This window comes from Orycteropus afer, unplaced genomic scaffold (assembly GCF_000298275.1).
Source record: "Orycteropus afer afer isolate SDZICR_OR568_19922 unplaced genomic scaffold, OryAfe1.0 scaffold00062, whole genome shotgun sequence".
NCBI classification, from domain to species: domain Eukaryota; kingdom Metazoa; phylum Chordata; class Mammalia; order Tubulidentata; family Orycteropodidae; genus Orycteropus; species Orycteropus afer.
This window is the reverse complement of record NW_006921649.1, coordinates 6,940,701-6,958,826: the sequence shown is the minus strand read 5'-3', so window position 1 is coordinate 6,958,826 and position 18,126 is coordinate 6,940,701. Positions and strand designations below refer to the sequence as shown.

The window sequence follows — 18,126 nt, the reverse complement described above, 5'->3', positions numbered from 1 at the left end:
GAGGAGTGGCTGGTGGGTTTGAACCGCCAGCCTTCTGGTTAGCAGTCAAGTGCTTTAGCCACTATGCTACCAGAGCTCCTATCATTAACCATAGGGCTAGAAATTAGGAAGAGATGGAATTCTTATAAGGGGAAGCATCTTGCAGGGATGTACTGGGAACTTAGGGAACTAAAACATTGTCACACCAAATGCCAATGCAAAAGCTGAAACAAAGTTGTTGATAGACATGTGACCTTGAATATGGGTTGCTGGAGGGGTGGTGGGAAAATAATTACAGAAGAGTATAATCAGTCACCTTGGTGACTCTATCTGAGTAAGATAGGCTGAGGGGGGAAGGGTTTATTTGATTTAAAGGAAGATTTGTTGCCTCGAATTTTAAGCTCTGCTATCACTTATTTGCATTTATTTCATTCTGGTCGTTTAAGCTTAAATGTTTGAGGAAGGTAATTGAACTCTGATGTGGAGAGGTAAGAAAAGGAATTGAGCTCACACTGCATTTTAAGATTTTATGATTGGGAAAGAGTTATGTCTGGTTTGTATTAAGCAGCTACTGGTGGCATAGTGTCATACTGCTAACCAGAAGGCTGGTGGTTCAAACCCATTAGCCACTCCTCAGAAGGAAAATTGGACAATCTACTTCTGTAGAGATATTGCCTCAGAAACCCAAGGAGGGGTCACTATGTGTTGAGACCAACTCGATGGCAGTGAGTTGGTTGGTTGGTTATATGTGCATGTGGTGCACCGTGATCGTATAGTGGTTAGTACTCTAAGTTGTGGCCACAGCAACCTTGGTTCGAATCCAAGTCACAGCATGTAATTGCAGCTTACTTTGGCAACTATATGTTTTGGGAGCTCTGGTGGCGTAATGCCCAAGGCATTTGACTGTTAGCCAGAAGGCTGGCAGTTCAAACCCACCAGCCACTCCTCGGAAGTGGAGTGGGTGATTACTTCCGTAGAGATACCTCCTCAGAAACACAAGGAGGGGTTGCTATGAGTCGAGTCAAATTGACTCGATGGCAGTGAGTTTGTTTGTTTGTTTGTTTTGTAAGAGTAATGTGTTCACATGTTCATGACTGCTCTATAACCATCACAATTCCTATTGATACCTGTGCAAAGTTGGTTTGATCTTCAATATCCTCTGAGCAAAGGAGAATACCAAGTCTCAGAGAGATAAATTACTCACCCTTGGTCACTTAGCAAAATGCACTTGGAAATTGGCATAGAACATACCTGGTCCTGTGGCTTAGAGCATGCTCAGCTCTCAGACACACGTGATGTATGCTTGAAGAAGTTTCTTAGTGCTGTTGTAACAGAAATACCACAGATGGGTGGTTTTAAAGAACCGAGATCTGTTTTCTCACAAGTTAGGAAGCTGGAGGTACAAATTCAGGGCTGTGGCTATAGGAGCAGACTCTCTGTCAGCTTTAGGGGAAGATCTGTTTCCGTTTCTGTAGACCCACCCTTCCTTGATCCCTTGGCGATCTCCATGTGGCATGTATCTTCCCCTCCGTGTGTGCTTCCTTCTCTGTGCCTAATCTACTCTTTTTAGATTTCAGAAGTGAGTAGATTTAAGACATGTTCTCCACAGATATGGCCTCATTAACCTAATTGAGAATACCCTGTTCCTAAATAGGATTCCCACAGGTATATAGGGGTTAGAATTTCAACACATATTTTAGGGGGACACAATTCAGTCCATAACAATGTGCATCTGAGTACAGGTGTGACTGTGTCTGTCTGTGTGTGTATATCTTTTGTAGAATCATCTCTAGACCACAGGCAAATGAGAAAGGGGCCTGGGCCCCTCTGCTTCCCAGAAGCTACATGAGGAGTTTGTAGGTAGTAAAGCTGGGTCCCCAGGAGTGGGTGGGGGGGGGATGCAGAAACAAGGCTGGAGAGAGGAAGGTAAGAAACACATCTTACCTGGCTGATGCCCAAAGACTCGTAGAGAAGGACTCCTGGTAAGGAACCCCACCTAGTCATTGACCTTTACCTGAATTGGCTGGGGTGCCTGCCCACCTGCCCAGGAATTGATCTTTACCCAAATTAACACACACACACACACACACACACACACACTATGGCCAATAATTGGATTGACTGGGTAGCTACACTTGGCAGATGACCTTTACCTGAATTAGTTAGGGGGCCCGCCTAAGTAATTGATCATTGTAATTGATAAGAAATACATGGGCTGGCTTATAAAAACCCTGGAACCTGAAAGATGGCCTGTCCTGATGAGGGGAAAATGTCCCAAGAGTTGCCCTAAGAGGGAACTATCTGAAGCTGCCCTTGTTAACAAAGGGAGAGACTCAGTCTCTCCTTCAGGGACCCTACCAGACCTCAGCCGCATACTTTTCCCTGAGTTGTATCCTGAGTTACCTGATATTTACCTTGAATTGCATCCTGGAATATATCCTGTTACTTCTGCATTGTATGTAGCCATGAGGAGGAAAAAAAAAAAAAATTCTCGGGGAGACTCCTACAGCATTTTCTTTCTCACATCTTTGCTCCCTACCCTCTCTAAGACCTCTACAACCTGTATGACTTCTACAGCTGGGCTCTGGACAGATTCCCATAGGGCTGAGAACAATGGGGATCATGCCAGAAGGGATGCCTAGCAGGGTTCTGGGCAGCACATCCATCACAGCAGTGGTTAGGCTTGTTTCTATGAAGTTGAATGCAAAAGAGAGAGAAGTCTTGATCTTTTTCTTTGCATCTCTCCCTGTCTGTCGTCTCCACTGCTGTCTCACTCTGTGTGTCTTTATGTGTGCAGATTCATATGCAAGGGTCCCAGCCCTCATTGGGCCTTTAAGGCTATTAGAATGACACACTAGCACTCTGCAGGGAGCTGGGTGTTTCACAGATGGTTTTCTTTGCTTGCAGCAAAGAAACTGTAAGTTATAACTGTGACCATAAGGCTAGTTAACTGTAGCTATTAATCCCTTGGAAGAATAACAATAGCATCCTGCCTTAAAGTGGGTTTGTGTATGTGTGTGAGGGGAGTGCATTCCCCTGGGCTGATATGAGTGTCTCTTACAACCTGTGTGTCTGTGTGTGCGAAGTAAAATCCCTTTGCAAGCATTAAGGAGACTCCTAAGATAACATGTATCTACATGCCTAGTACAGTGTCTAGCATGTGGCAAAGACTCAATAAATGCATACTTTTAAAAAAATTAAATGTAGCCCAGCTCCAAGCTGACAATAGTCATGAAATTATGTAGAACTAACAAAACTTTACATGGGCTGAAATGCCGCTCTCATTCACTGTCACTGTTTTGAGCAGGTGGAATTGAGTAGCTGGGGAGCAAAAACAAAGACCATCTCCCGTCTCTCGAGACCAAAAGTTGACACAACTCAGATAGGATCCCTTTCTGGAAAGAACCAGCAACACGGGCTCAGGTGACCATCGTTGGTTTTTGACCTGCTGTTCAGCAGTTGGAAAGCCGGTCCTGATTAGATCTAATTTAACGTTCAGTCCTCTGTAGATTGGATTTCTCCTTGTTAGACTGGAGACACTCTGATAAGAAGGCTCTGATTAGAATACCCCGATAGTCTGGGTAATTTCCTCTCCTTTGACATGAAGGCTTTTTGTGAGAGGTTTGTGTGTTTTCTTCTCTCATCTGTCTTAAATCCACTGCAGAGCCAAGCCCTCTGCCGCTCAGAGTGGTCCTGGATATTTCCTTTCTGGCTCTCATTGTGATGCTGTCAGTAATACAGTAGGGACAGTATAGTTAGCTTGTCCTGCCACCCACTCCCCATTTCTCTGGACTTTTCTCCATCCCACAAACTCATCCAGTACTGTGGGTGTGCACATGCCAAGCCCCTCTAGTGGTTTACTTGGCATGTTCATTTGGGCAGAGAGCCAGCAGTAATAGTAGGCTATCTCAGGCACAGAGTTTCACAGAGGCTGAAGCAAATAGGTCCATATGGACAAACTTCCACAGTCCTGGGAGATGCCCTAAAGCTGACATCCTGTCCTCTGAAGGTTCACAAGAGTCATCTTTTTTAGTTAAAGTATCAAAATCTTAGAGTTCAAAGGAACTTAGAGCTCTGAATACAGCCTCCCACCCAGCTGGTACAAAAATCTCTCCATGCACTCAGGCTAAGCTAAGCTTCCTATCACTTATTTGCTGATGCTTTCTGTGATAAATTGTCACTACACAGTTACAAGGTTAGAAGGCTCGTTCTTGTATTAAACCTCAAGAATGGCCTCTGGGAAACTCAGAAAAGTCTATTATCACTGTCTTCAAATGCTTGAAAACAGCTAGTATGTCTCCCTGTAATTAATCCTTAACAGGCTCTGCTCTAACAGGGCTTCAAACCAGTTCAATCTGTTCAGTCATGGCTGACAAAGCAAAAGCAGAACACCAACCTGCGTGGGAAAAATGACAGCTCAAGCCCTGGAATGGGAGACTCGGAAGAGGTGTAGTGAGCCCTTTCAGGAGCCTGATGCATGGCATTGGATTATTACCAGGACTATGAAGAGTAACACACTTTCAAAGCAGTGTGGTCAGCTACCATCTTTGAGCCGGGCACCACTGTTTTCAACTCAGCCAAAGATTTGGTTGCTATGCAACATACATGCTGCCTTTATTTTCTAAGAGGGGGATTAAGTCTATGGGACATCGACCCTTAATTTTTCCAGTTCCAGTTACCGTTCTGGTTCACTCACATTTTAAAAATTTAGGTCCCATTCTGGTGTCACTCTGTTGGCAATGACTGAACTGATTCAAAGCCCTGCTTCCTACAGCCATTCATTGTATAAACACACACTCGTTGTCAATTACTAACAACCATTCTTCTCTTTGAGGGGATGCAAGGTAGTCTGCCAGCTTCCCTCCTTAGAACAGGATGCTAGCTAATGAGTTGGGTGCCCATTTGGACAAGAAATGTGTTAAAAAGGCTTCCTTCTAAACCTCTAAGAGCTGAAATACCCACCATCTCAGAACCCAGGGTTAGGATAGGATGTATCACTAGGTATGTGCCCCTCACCCTCAAGGATGGGAGTAGCTGAATTGCCAGAGATATGGCCTGTACTCTTCTCGCAAGCTCCATATTCCTCCTTACTGCAAGCTCAGGGTCATTGTTCTTGTTCCTCTCCATTGCCCTATTCACCCAGGCTCAGAGGCTCTGGGATAGCTGTGGAGATGGTGAGCCTGTGTGCCCCAGATCCCTTGCCTGAGAGCTCAAGGCTCTGTCCTCCCCCAGAGCAGGAAAGTGGTCAGTGTGTCACAGGGCTGTAATTTCCTCCTGTGATGGACAGCTGCAAGCTGTGCTCTAACAGCTCCCCCAGGGAATAAAGAGCATGCATTTAGCCCTCATTGATTGCAGGCATGCATGGGAAAGTCACCCGGCTGGGGAGTGCTGTCATTTGAGGTGGAAGCTTTTATGTAAATGTTGGCCACGGTCGATTTTAAACCTGCTCCAGGAGGTCTTAAACCAAGCACAGCTGTCTTGGGGCTGGAATAAGTTAAGACAATGGAGGCACCTGTTGTTCAGTTTTCTTGGAAAGCAGACAAGACCATTTGAGAAGCTTGGAGTTTGCCAAGCAACATGCCAATTATAGGGCAGTGAGTAAAATTTCACTCTCTGTAGCTCACTTTCCCTCAGCAGCTGTTTGAGAAGTACTACTCTTGCCATCACTACTGCTAATAATAGATGCTAACATTTATTGAGTACTTAATATGCTCCAGGACCCATGCTAAGCAATATCATATGCACCATCTTATTCCATGTTTACAGTACATGTTGTTGGTATTAGTTGCTGATGAGTAAACCCTGACTCATGGGGTTCCCTGTAGAACAAAATGGAGCATTGCTTGGTCCTGCATCATATATATATATATATATATATATATATATATTGATATGCCCAAATCCATTGTTGCAACCACTGTGTGTTTTGAGTCCCTTCCAACCTAGAGGGCTTGTACACCCAGAACTATGCAGACAACATTCTGTTGTGCTCCACAGGGTTTTCAGTGATTTTCAGAAGTACATTGCCAGGCCTTTCTTCCTAACCTATCTTAGTCTAGAAGCTCCGCTGAAACCTGTCCACCATGGATAAGCCTGCTGGTATCTGAAATAATGGTGACACAGCTTCCAGCATCATAGCAACATGCAAGCCACCACAGTCTGACAGATGAGTGATGGACAGCAATCAAAGGAGAAAGTATTGGTAAAAGGTCCATTTTACAGAAGGGGAAACTGAGACACTGAAGGGTTCAGTATCTTGGCCATTGTCACTCAGCAAGTAGATGATAGAGCTAGGATTGGAACCTGGGCAGTCTGACTCTAAAATCCATGCCCTTTACCACAATACCATCCTGTCAGAGAGTTCTGCTTCTCATTCAGTCATGGTCAGATCTCTGAGCTCATTCTGTGACACAGAGAACAACAGTTACTCACTAGCCCAAGCCAAGGAGGAAGTGCTGTTGAACTGACCATTTATCAACTCCTCTTGTTTCAGTTCAACCTAAGTAATACATTGCTGCTATCCATGGAACTTTTTCTGGGTTCATTGTCATCACCACACTAATGTTTGTCCTGAACCTGGGCAACTGCTCATGTTTAAAGACTCGGTTGAAGTGGTATGATGACAGTTCTCACCAGCAGCAGAAGCCAACTTACATGATCACACATTACTGAAGCAGGGCTCTTTGTTCTGTCCACCTAGCACCTCCTGTGGAAAGCCCTTGGGAGAATTAAAATCTGGAATCATTCCATGCTTGGTCACTGAGGAAGCAGTTCACCCCTCTTAAAGGACTGATGAGCAACCAGGTAGCAATCAGATAAGGAAGTGGCCACCTTAGTAGCTATTGTGGTAGGGAAGAGGCAAGCCAGTCACAAATGGGTGAGGCCAGTCATTCTGATAGCCAAGCAATTGGCTCCATACTTGGTCTCCCTATGATTCTTTTGGGAAAGTGCACTTGTACCTTCTTCTTAGGCCCTCCTGTGTTGGAGAGTGGAAGACAGTCTTGTTTTCCAAACAGGCCACCCAAGGGCGTTGCTGTGTTTGAGACTTCTCTCATATCAGGAATCACCATGACAGCCTTCAGCTCATGCCAAGCAGTGCAGTCCTTATCAGGAGCATTGAGAGCCATCTTTGCCCCTCAGTTGGACGTGAAGGGCACCTCCTGTTTCCTCTTATGATGGTGTAGCATGAAGTGACTCAGAGCACTCATTCAGAAGCACAGCAGATCCTAGTCAGGGGGCTGAGTTACTTGACATCCTGGCACCACTAGGTTCTTCCCTATACCTGGCTTCAGGTCAAAGTAAACCCCCTGTATTTAGTAGAGGAAGGATGAGAGCATAATATTCTAAGGCAAGAGAGGGGCCCATATCAACTAATGAATAAAGAAATTCAGAATGACAGAGGGTTAATTCTAGAAAAACAAAAAAGAGGGAAGAGACATTAAGGAGGAAGGATTGACTTGATATCTTGCAGCTTCACCCAGAATAGCTCCCCTTACTGGCGTCCTCACTAATAGTTTATGCCAGTGTGGAATGGTAGTAAATACTTCCAGGGACACAGTAGCCCTTTCTTTTTTCTTTAAATAACAAAGAACCTTTATAACCCATTCTTCAAAAATTATTCCCCTAGTGGAGAAGCCAGAGAAAGGGTTATGCCAAACGGCTGTTGGTAATGTTGCTCTCCTCTGATGTAATTTGCATCTCAGCAAGTGTGTATAAGATAGAAACTAAATCCCCAGCCCTGTCTTAGGAACAGGAAGCTCCACTGAGAATTCCCCTTGGCAGGAGCCGGGCCCCATCGTCTTTCCCTAAAGGGCTTCACCCATACCCCAGAAGAGGGCTACTCCACACTTTCTTGGCACTGGTTTTCTAATAAAACCTTGCACTGTGGAGTTTGGAATATGGTTTTGGCATTTCCAGACAAACACCATATGAGTATGAGCAGTAACATAACCAGTGTCTTCCTGCAGAGCCATGAGCAGGTGTGGAGAATATAAATACCACCCAGAATGATAGCTCTGAGCCACTGAATCAACATGTGAATTGCTGAAGTTGCCAAGGTGATTTTAATGAAATTTATCATGAAACCTGACTCCAGATGTTTGTGCTTTCTAAATCCTGCAGCAAAGGCCTGTGAGCCCCAGGGGAGCCTTCACCAAGGAGAAGATGTGACCAAGGGCAGTAGGTAAAAACAGGGCCTTGGAAGTGGGATCCAGATAAATTGCTTTCTGCACCCACTGACACACTCAGGATGGTGTGTCGTTTTTATAGACCGGGGTGCCAGAAGGACTTAAGTTGTATGACCACAATTTAGCCTGGGTAGCGCAAATGGTTTGCACTTGACTACATACTAACCTAAAGTTTGGTGGTTTGAACCCACACAGCAGCCCTGCAGGAGAAAGGGCTGGCAGTCTGCTTCCATAGAGATTGTAGCCAAGAAAAGCCTAGGAGCAGTTTTCCTCTGTAACACATGGAGTCGCCAGGAATGAGAATTGACTTGATGGTAATAGGTTTAGGTTTTTGTTTTTAATTTTTTTTTTTTTTTTTTTGGTTCAGGGTATTTCATTTCCCCCCTGCTTTGTAGTTCTCAATGGGTCCTGTTTCCTGCCTTGCTTTTCCTGAAGGCAGCAGCTCCTGGAAAGGATTATCTCTCAATGGCATCATTATGTTTGTTAGTCAACAGGCTGAGTGCTAATACCTCTTGACACAAAACATATGTGGAAGCAGAGAGTGTTCTGAGAAGAGGACTAACACTTAGAAATAAATTTAGAAGGTGATATAAATTCACCCAGTTTTGTATGTAGCACTTGCCTTAATTCCTCTGATGGGAGCAGAGCTCTGTTTTTGTTTCATTGTAGAATCATCACTTGGTGAGTTGATGTAAGTGGCTACAAATAATGTGGCCTTCACCTCCTGCCATAAGCAGTAGATAATTCCTAGTGAGAGGTAACAAGGTAGCATGATGGTTGGGAGCCAAGTCTTTGGACTAAGATAACATGGATCCAAATCTCAACTCCACCACTCTCTCACTGTGGAAGTTTGGTAAAAGTTATTTAAGATCTCATGAATTCCAGAACTAATATCTGTCCAATAGAGATAATACTTACCTCATAGGGCTATTGAAAGGATGTCCTGGGTAGCACAAATGATTAAACATTAGACTACTAACCAAAAGGTTGGCGGTTCAAACCTACCCAGAGGTGCCTCGGAAGTAAGGGCCATCGATCTTCTTTCAAAATGTCACAGCCTTAAAAACCCTATGGAACAATTCTATTCTGCACCAAAGGGGATGTCATAAGTCGGCAATGATTCCATGGCAACTAACAGCAACAAGAACAGCACTGTTTGGAGTGGGGAGATTAAGTGGGTTAATATTTGTGGAGGACTTGCCGAGTGCCTGGCCACACTAAGTGCTTATCAGTTATTACTGGTTCAGTTATACTCCCACTGCTGTTCACCTGGTCTGATTGTCTCAGTCTTTTTCATTCATATGACCTCTGAGGTTCCTTGGGGAGATGGGTCTAGAGCAAGTGAACCAAAAAGATGGATGAAACTGCTTCTGGAGAAATAGTTATGAACAAGATATGCCCCCAACTACCTAACTTCCTGGATCCAACAGCAAATCAGGTTGAGACTAAGTTGGGCGTACAAGTTTTAAGTTTGAGTACCAGACAGCCTCTTGAATGAGACTGTTTTCTATTGCTCTCTGTTTTTTCCTGGCCTGCCCAGAATACAGTGGGAATTCAGGAAGAGGGAGTACAGAGCCAAACATACAAATTCCCAAGTCAGCATTAAGTCAGTGATCCCTGAAGGTTGAAACCTTACTTTGTACAGATGCAGGGCACTCAGTGAAGATACCTTGTGCCAGTGACAGTTGGTGAGCATTCGAGGCTGAGGCTCTGCTAGTTTTCTTCTAGATCTTTCCTATGGGTCGGTAGGACTCTTGATGCCTCTGCACTTCCAAGAGAGAAGCAGGGTCTTCCAGATCCAACCAGACCTCAGTATCCAGGTGCTTTCTAAGTCTACCAAACATAGCCACTCCCCAGGGCCAAGGCACATCTGAAATTGGGCAAGGAAATACAAATATAGATTTTATCCATGGATAAGAAATGAGCTTTGGCATCAGGCTGGAGCTCCAAACCCAGATTCTTGACTTACTGCTGGGTGACGTCTATGAACTTCAGTTTCTTCATCAGTCAGATGAAGACAACCATAGTGCTGGGGGGGGAAAAAAAAAAAAAAAAACCTCACTGCTATCAAGTCAAATCTGACTCAACAATCCCTCCAAGGCAGTGTCACTACGGAAGTAGATTGCCCAACTTCCTTCCAAGGAGTGGTTGGTGGGTTTGAACCACCGCCTTCTGGTTGGAAGTCAAATGCCTTAGGCACTACACCACCAGAGCTCCCAATAGTGCTGCAGTGAGATTTAAATAAGAGTGCATGGAAAGTACTTTGGAAAATGTTCACCATAAGGCTGCACACATAGATGCGGTCTCTATAGACAGTCTACCTTTATTAATATCATTTCACACAGTAGCTCCACAGCTGCTTCTCAAAGGAAGATGAGCCAGGACGGATAGAGCATGCTCAGTCTCTACTCGTAAGAGGGAGACTTAGTCCCTGAGTGAAAGGAGGAGACTTCTTATAGAACTGCTGAACCTCCTTTCAAGCACTTATTTGCTCTTTGCTTACTCCATAATATGATATTTTTTTGTTTTGTTTTGTTTTTAATTTCCTTCCAACTCTTGTCCATGGACTGATAGCTCAAAGATCCTTTCATGGAAGCCAGACAGAGTTGAGTAGCTGCCAGCCTTCCTCCCAAAGGAGAGGGGACAGAGGGACTGGCTGTTCGATGTTATTGGTGCAGGAAATCAGTGAGGCTGTCTTCAGCATCTAAATCTGGATAAGCAGCTTAATTCCATCTTGCCCTGCACCTACATCTGGCTTTGGGGAGCCAGGTATCCTGAAGGAGAATTAGTGGCCAGAAGACTCTGCCCTTTTATATTTTCTTTTGCTCCCAGCTTCATGAGCTCTGCACCTTGTGCTGTCTTTCCTAGTAATTCTGCAAGCCTGGGTTGTTTTGATGCCTTACATTTTTGAGAAGGCATCTCATGCCGAGAGCAATTGGAAACACAGAAGCATCTGGATGAGAAAAAGCAGCCTAGACAGGCCTGAGGGATGAGGAGTGATGCCAGAGGAGCTGTTGGTTTAGATAGCCTCAGACAGGTCTGAGTTGCCACTCCACTCTCCCCATGGCTGTCACATTCCTTGTCCAGTGTTTAGTACTCCTCAGAACCAAGTACCACAATTGGGCTCTTGCATCTGCACTGGGCTCTCAAATCAGACTGCCTATTCAAGAAAGATAGATGCAGTACACTGTGATAGGTACACAGTAGGGAACGGAGGACTGTGACAAGCAGAGAACGTATGCCCTATATAAATGGGCAGCCACTCCATAGTTACCTCCAGCGGATCCAGGGTTGCCAGAGTATCTGAACTTTTTTGTAGGAGAAAATAGAAATCTAGGATGTATGTGTGTGTTAGTGTATGTGTGAAATTTCCCCATTTTATAAACACTGGGAGGGCTGAATGAAACATGGTTGCACATGGCATGTTGCAATATGCTGTTGCAGGGAAGATTCTGTCCTCAGGCCATCAGATTGGTACCTCTGACCTGGTCTTTTTACTTGAGTAGGTCATTTTTTCTGGCAAATCTCAGTAGATGCCCTTAGGAGGCCCTGAATATCTAGGTTTGGAACACATCATTTACCACATTCTTTGTTTTCCTTTATAAGCAAACAAACAAAAAATGTGTGCATGTAAGGAGTCTGTCCTAACCCTTGGTTGCTTGACCCTATTGGGTCGTTTAGCTCCTGTTTCTCTGCTCCATAGGATCCCCCTTGGAATACCCTCAAAATTGAGTGACCTTGGCTAACATGAAATACACAAAGCACAGGAAATTCTTACGGGAAATGTTGAAAGGGGAAGAGACAGATGGGTGGGCTAGATTAGGCATTCATGAAAGAAAAACTGAACCCTCTAGGGACCTAAATTATCATAACGACTTCCAGCAATGCTGTTGGTGAGCAAGCCCACCAAACTTGCAGCCTCAGTTTCCTCACCTTAACTTGTGAAGTTGCCTCTGTCTGTCTGCCCAGGTTATTGCAAAAATAACAGGATATCAGGAAAGTATATAAACAAGAATTTGGAGAACATAAAAGGTATTCTAGCAATGTGAGCTTTTTTCCTCTAGAGGCAGGAGGACATCTGTGTGAACGTTGGGACTTTGCCCATTATTAACCAGATTAAATAGAGAGTTCTTCTACATGTCACTGCTGCAACTGTCTGCCTGCCTGCATGTGGGGTGTGCAGGGGGCCCCCCGGGGAGGAAGGGGCCTACAACAGGGGAGAACTGGTGGGGGTGCACACATGAGCAGCCCCACAGTTCCAACTTAAGTCCCCATGAGCCCTGGCATTGAGAGACTCCTGAGACAAGCCAGCTCATTAGAGATCCCATGGGTCACTCACAAAGGAATGTCTGAGCCAGGCTTGAAAAGAGAAATTTTAAAAATTCAACATTTTTGCTAGTTAGTTTAGTTCCCCACTCACCCAACTTTCCTCAAGACTGAGTGGGTCATGATTGTATGTTTGTTTCTAGGGCATAACTAGTTGGTCTGGGATTTTTAGGTTGACTTGATTTACCAGCCTCACTCTAGAAAACTCTCCTATCAGCCATATGGCATTCTCTGTGATGGACCAGAGTTTCACCTAAAAGGTAGGTTCTTATCTTGCACACAGGTCTAAAGAGCTAAAAGCATGATGGAATGGGTCCCTCGTGGATAGGAAGGCTGAACCTGAGGGCATCAGTGCCACCTTGGAGGATTGTGACCTCTTGAAGTTGCACATGGAATTGTGTGTATTGCTTTAGGAGTCTCAGGGTCATTCAGGGAGTAAGAGGGATGAACAGAATAAATGTCATTTGTGTTGTCATGGAGTTTATAGTCATATATGTAGGAAATGATCAACAAGAAAATAAATATCCTCTAATCACAAACTGACCTAATGATGTGGAAGGGGAAAAAAATATGGTCTCTGAAGACAATGAGGGGCTGGGGAGTGTGCTGTAGTTGAGGGGGTCAGGACAGGCCTCGCTAAAGAAGTGACATTTGAGCTGAGATGCAAAGGATGAGGAGCCTGGCCTGAACTGAGTGAAGCACATGTTCAAAAGCCTGGGCGTAAACAAGCGTGGTGTTTATGGAACTAACAGGAGGCCAGCAGGGCTGAAGGGCAGTGACTGAGGAGTGGGATGTGGTTAAGATGAGGTTGGAGGAGGGGATAGAGGTCAGATCACACAGAGGGTTCTGTCTCTCTCTGTGTGTGAGAGAGAATATGTGTGTGAAAAAGTGTGTGTGGATGACAAAGAACGTGTGGGAAAGAGAGGCCATGTGTGTGAGAGTGTGTGTGTGCGTGTATGTGTATGTGAAAGAGTGCATGTGGGTGAGAGAGAAAAAGAAAGGGAAAGAGAATGTATGTGCGAATGAGAGAGTGTGTAGATGACAGAGAGAATGTGTGTGGGTGAGAGAGAGAATGTGTGTGTGAGTGTGTGTGTGTGTGAGAGAGAGAGTATGTGTGTATGAAAGAGAGAAAATATGTATGAGAGAGTGTGTGTGAGAATGTGTGTGTTTGTGTGAAAAAAAAAGAGAGAATGTATGTGTTTCTAATGTGTAGGTGTGCACACAGATGTATGCCTACACCAGATGTATTTTCTCTGGAGAGATAACATATAACTTCTAGCATATTTCCAATGGGATCAATGATCCAAAAGAACTCTAGGGAATTTTCTGAATCAAAATTGCCCTCAGTCAGTCAACTAAAGCTTTAAAAACAATTGTGCCAAATAATTTTTTTTGTTCTTTAAGATTCTTGGGAGCTCTGAAATCTAAAGCAGAAAGTAAAGCACATGGTGCCATTTCATGGCTTCCTCTGTGGTGGTTGCTGTTGTTGTTATGTGCCATTGAGTTGGACCCGACTCACAGCAACCCCTCCTTAGGTTTCCAAAGCAGTATCACTATGGAAGAGATTGCCCAACCTTCCTTCCAAGGAGTGGCTGGTGAGTTTGAACTGCCAGCCTTCTGGTTAGCAGTCAAGTGCCTTAGGCACTACACTACTAGAGGAGCTCTGTGTGTGGAGAGACAAGAGAAATCTCCAAGTGAGAGCAGTGTGCCACACAGCATCCATGGTGACTGGGTGTAAAGTATTGGTGGCCACAGGGAAGGCTGCAAGATCCTCTCTTTCTCTTGTAGACAGCAGGAGCCCAAGGCTGTGAAGACAAGTGACAGGAGCTCTCCAGCTGTCCTCTGGCAGGTGCGACCCAGGCTTCCCTAGTAATTATCAGAGTTAGTGAATACCTGACTTCTCTTCTGCTTGCAGCCTCCTCAATGCCAACAAGATCAACTGCCTGCGGGTGAACACATTTCAGGACTTGCAGAGCCTCAACCTGCTCTCCTTGTATGACAACAAGTTGCAGACCATCAGCAAGGGGCTCTTTGCTCCCCTGCAGTCCATCCAGACGCTGTGAGTATGCTGCCACTCAGGGCCTGGCACTGCTCATCTAGGAGTGCCACTAGTTGCCCAGGCTGCAGGAGACCCCAAACACCTAGTCACAGAGAACCACCAAAATGAGGGCAAAAATGAGCATGTGCAGGAGGATTTCTAGAGCCTGTGATGAGGATGGAATAATACAAAGAGTGATAAAGGTAGTTAGTTGCCAGTGAGTTGACTCTGACTCATGAGACCCCATGTGTGTCAGAGTAGAACTGTGTTCCATAGGCTTTCCAATGGCAAGTTTTTGAAGTAGATCTCCACGCCTTCCTTCTGAGGCATCTCTGAGAGGACTTGAACCTCCAACCTTTAGTTTAACAGCTAAGTGCAATTAACCCTTTGCACCACCCAAGGACTCCAGAGATAGCAATACCTTACCTGTGCTGCACTTACTCAGTGCCCAATATTACACTTGAGTACTTTTCCTGTGTTAAAGTTTTTATGACTCCCAAAAGTTCTGTGACTATCTCAATTATTATTATTATTATTATTATTATCCTCAATTTATATATGAAGAATCAGGCACAGAGAGATTAAGTAACTGACTCAAGGTCACACAGCTAATAAGAAGCAAGATTTGAATCCAGGCAGAGAAGATCCTGAGCTCTCTTAAGCACTGGTGCTACTATTTTCTGAGCAGGTGCCATCTCTGCTTATAACCCATTGCCAACCACCAATACACCCCCCTCTACCCTACAAACCAAGGCTCTGATAGAGGTATACTGGGGGCATTCAGTTCCCTCTTTGGGGAGCATTTCCTTACTCCCGAGCACTGCAAAGGTTCATAAATATTTCAGTTAAATAGATGGCATCTGAGTACAGATCTCAGCACATGATTTTAATGGCTCCAACCCCATATCTGATCATTAGCCTGTATTCTTCCAAAGACCAGCCAAGTCACCTGGCACCCACTGCCCCCACATATTCAGGAACCAATATGGAGTGACAGCAGCTACTATATAGACTAAATACTGACCATGTGCCTGGCACCATGTTTGAGGCTTTGTAGAGTTGTTCTTACTGAGCCAGTGGAAACAAGACCCACAGTGGTCTATGATGATGATAATAACAACAACAATGCCCACTACTGTATATGGAACACCCACCATATGCCACTTGCTATACCAGCTGCTTTCTGTGCCTGGTATTACTGAGCTTGGAGGAATAAAATGCAGTTGGCTGTAAGTGTAAACCCCAGGCACTCAACTTGCTATGCCTGTAAGAATTGGTGTGGGGAGAGGGAGAGGCAGGCAGTGGCCATTCTGCCCAGAGTAGTGAGAGCTGGGAGGCTGAGTTCCCAAACCAGATGCTGGCTGCATCTGTGACTGTCTTTTGCAGACTGCAGGGGTCCCCTCTCTGAGTTACATCTGAAAGCAGCTCATGCCCCAGCCCAGGCCTCCTGGGGGAATGAGAGAGGGTCCAATGCCAGGCAGGGCAGTGGTGGAGCATGGTACCACAGGTCACCCCTGATTAATGGCCCCATCCCTCTCGCAGCCACTTAGCCCAAAACCCATTTGTGTGCGACTGTCACTTGAAGTGGCTGGCCGACTACCTCCAAGACAACCCCATCGAGACCAGCGGGGCCCGCTGCAGCAGCCCACGACGGCTTGCCAACAAGCGCATCAGCCAGATCAAGAGCAAGAAGTTCCGCTGCTCAGGTAATCAGGTTATGGGTACCAGGCCCCACTTTCTGACTCAGAATCCAGCAGCCCCAAAGAGGCCAGTAATCCAATCTGGAGGACAGCGAGCCCTGTAATGGCTCCTGGGGAGCATCTTTGCAAATTAAATTGGGGAAATTCAGTTAGCCCTGCAGAAAACCAATTACCTTATGGATTTAAAATAAAACACACACACACACACAATAAAAGCAATGGTCTAGAGTGGGGGGAGACAGTTTCAGAGGAGACAGAATCCAGGCAGCAATTTATCTCTGGGGCTAGTTGGAAGCTAGGGAATGGAGCAGGCTTTGTACACAGGCCCTTTAGAGTCTAAGATTTATTTTCTAGTTTTTAAAGCATAATCCCTAAGTAGCAGAAATAAATATGCCCAGGCTAGGCTGCAGGTGACATGTAATCTTGGGGACCTCCCACTCCCCTCTAAGACCAGTTTTGGTACAGCCCTTGATGAGTACACAGTGTATTGTAGATTTCTAAGGCATTCACGCTATCTTCTCCACCCCACACCAGAAAATTCTAATTATAGAGAAAACAGCAAAGAGTTGTACTTCAAATGAAAACAGTGTCTTACCTGCTGGTTCCCACTTGATCAAGCTCTCCCTAGAAACCACCCTCCACCTCATCCCCAGTGCATGCAAGATGGACGCAGAGCATGACAAAGGCATTCTTAGCCTATCTTTGCAAAAGAATGAGCTCTCCTTGACCCAACAGCATGATTAACAGGCAGTTAAAAATTACTAACAGTTGCGTCCTTTTCCACTGGTTAAAAAATCACTAAGTGAGATTGAGCTCCCAGTGGTGAGAGATTGATAGCATGGGTTTGAACCAGTTCTTCCCAGTTCAGTCATGGCCAATGAAGCAAAACCAGAACAGACCTGAATTTGTAAAATGTGGGTATACTAGAATAATAACCAGAATGGGAAAAATTACAGGTTGACACCCTGCTAGTAGCTTAATCTCCCTCTTAGAAAACAAGGGCAGCGTGCATATTCCAGAGCAACCAAATCTTTTGACCAGCAGAGTCAGAAACATTGGTGCTCTGCTCAAACAGGTGGCCCACCATACCTCTTTGAATGTGTGTCACTCTCTACAATGCTGGCAATAATCCAATCTCCCACATCTGGCTCCTTAAAGAGTTCATTATGCCTCTTTCAAATCTCCCATCCCAAGGTTTCAACTCATAATTTTTCCTGTTCCAGTTATCATTCTGGTACACACACATTTTACAAATTCAGATCTGTTCCTGTTTTGCTGCATCAGCCATGACTGAGCCTATTCAAACCCATTGAAAGCCATGATTGGAACCAGCCCTCACAGTCTGTGTCAGCAAGAACAGTGCTGCTTCCCAGCTTGAGAGCATCAGGGAAGCGTGTTTTCCTGGCAAGAATGTCATTGTGAGGATGGTCATCAGAGAGGCCAGCAAGCCAACTTCTGCTTGTTGGAAGTTGTTCTCATTTAAATGAAGTCCTTCAGTCCAGTATCATCAGTCCAGAATGATAAACTTTAGTTGTTTGTGTGTTTGTGTTTGTGTTTGTTTGTCTGTTTATTTTAACAGAAGCAAATACCTCAAGAGGGCTTGCAGAACCACAGGGACTTGGTGGCAATGTGAGAAGTTGTCTTTCCCAGAATAATTTGGCAATTACTAAAGCAATTTCTCACCTATGATGAGTACTATGTTGAGGGCTTCCACCTCTGTTCTCTAGTGTGATTTCCTTTCTCCAGTAGTCCTATGAGGTCAACAGAAAAGGTGCCCATTCTACAATAGAGGGAACCAAGGGCTCACAAGTGAAGGGCCATCCCAAGGTCACTTGCCAGGAAGTGGAAAAGGCAGGATCAGGCCCCAGGTCTGCTTGCTCTTTGAGGCCATGTCATA

General features: G+C 45.0%; 1 protein-coding gene across 1 annotated transcript in view; it reads left to right on the top strand.

The window, feature by feature from the left end:
• SLIT3 (slit guidance ligand 3) overlaps positions 1 to 18,126 on the top strand; it is a 953,284-nt gene that overhangs the window by 802,789 nt on the left and 132,369 nt on the right. Inside the window, exons 13-14 of the mRNA XM_007939744.2 lie at positions 14,407 to 14,550; positions 16,072 to 16,235. Of these exons, the coding sequence (XP_007937935.1) occupies positions 14,407 to 14,550; positions 16,072 to 16,235 (308 nt within the window). The remainder of the gene's footprint in view (positions 1 to 14,406; positions 14,551 to 16,071; positions 16,236 to 18,126) is intronic.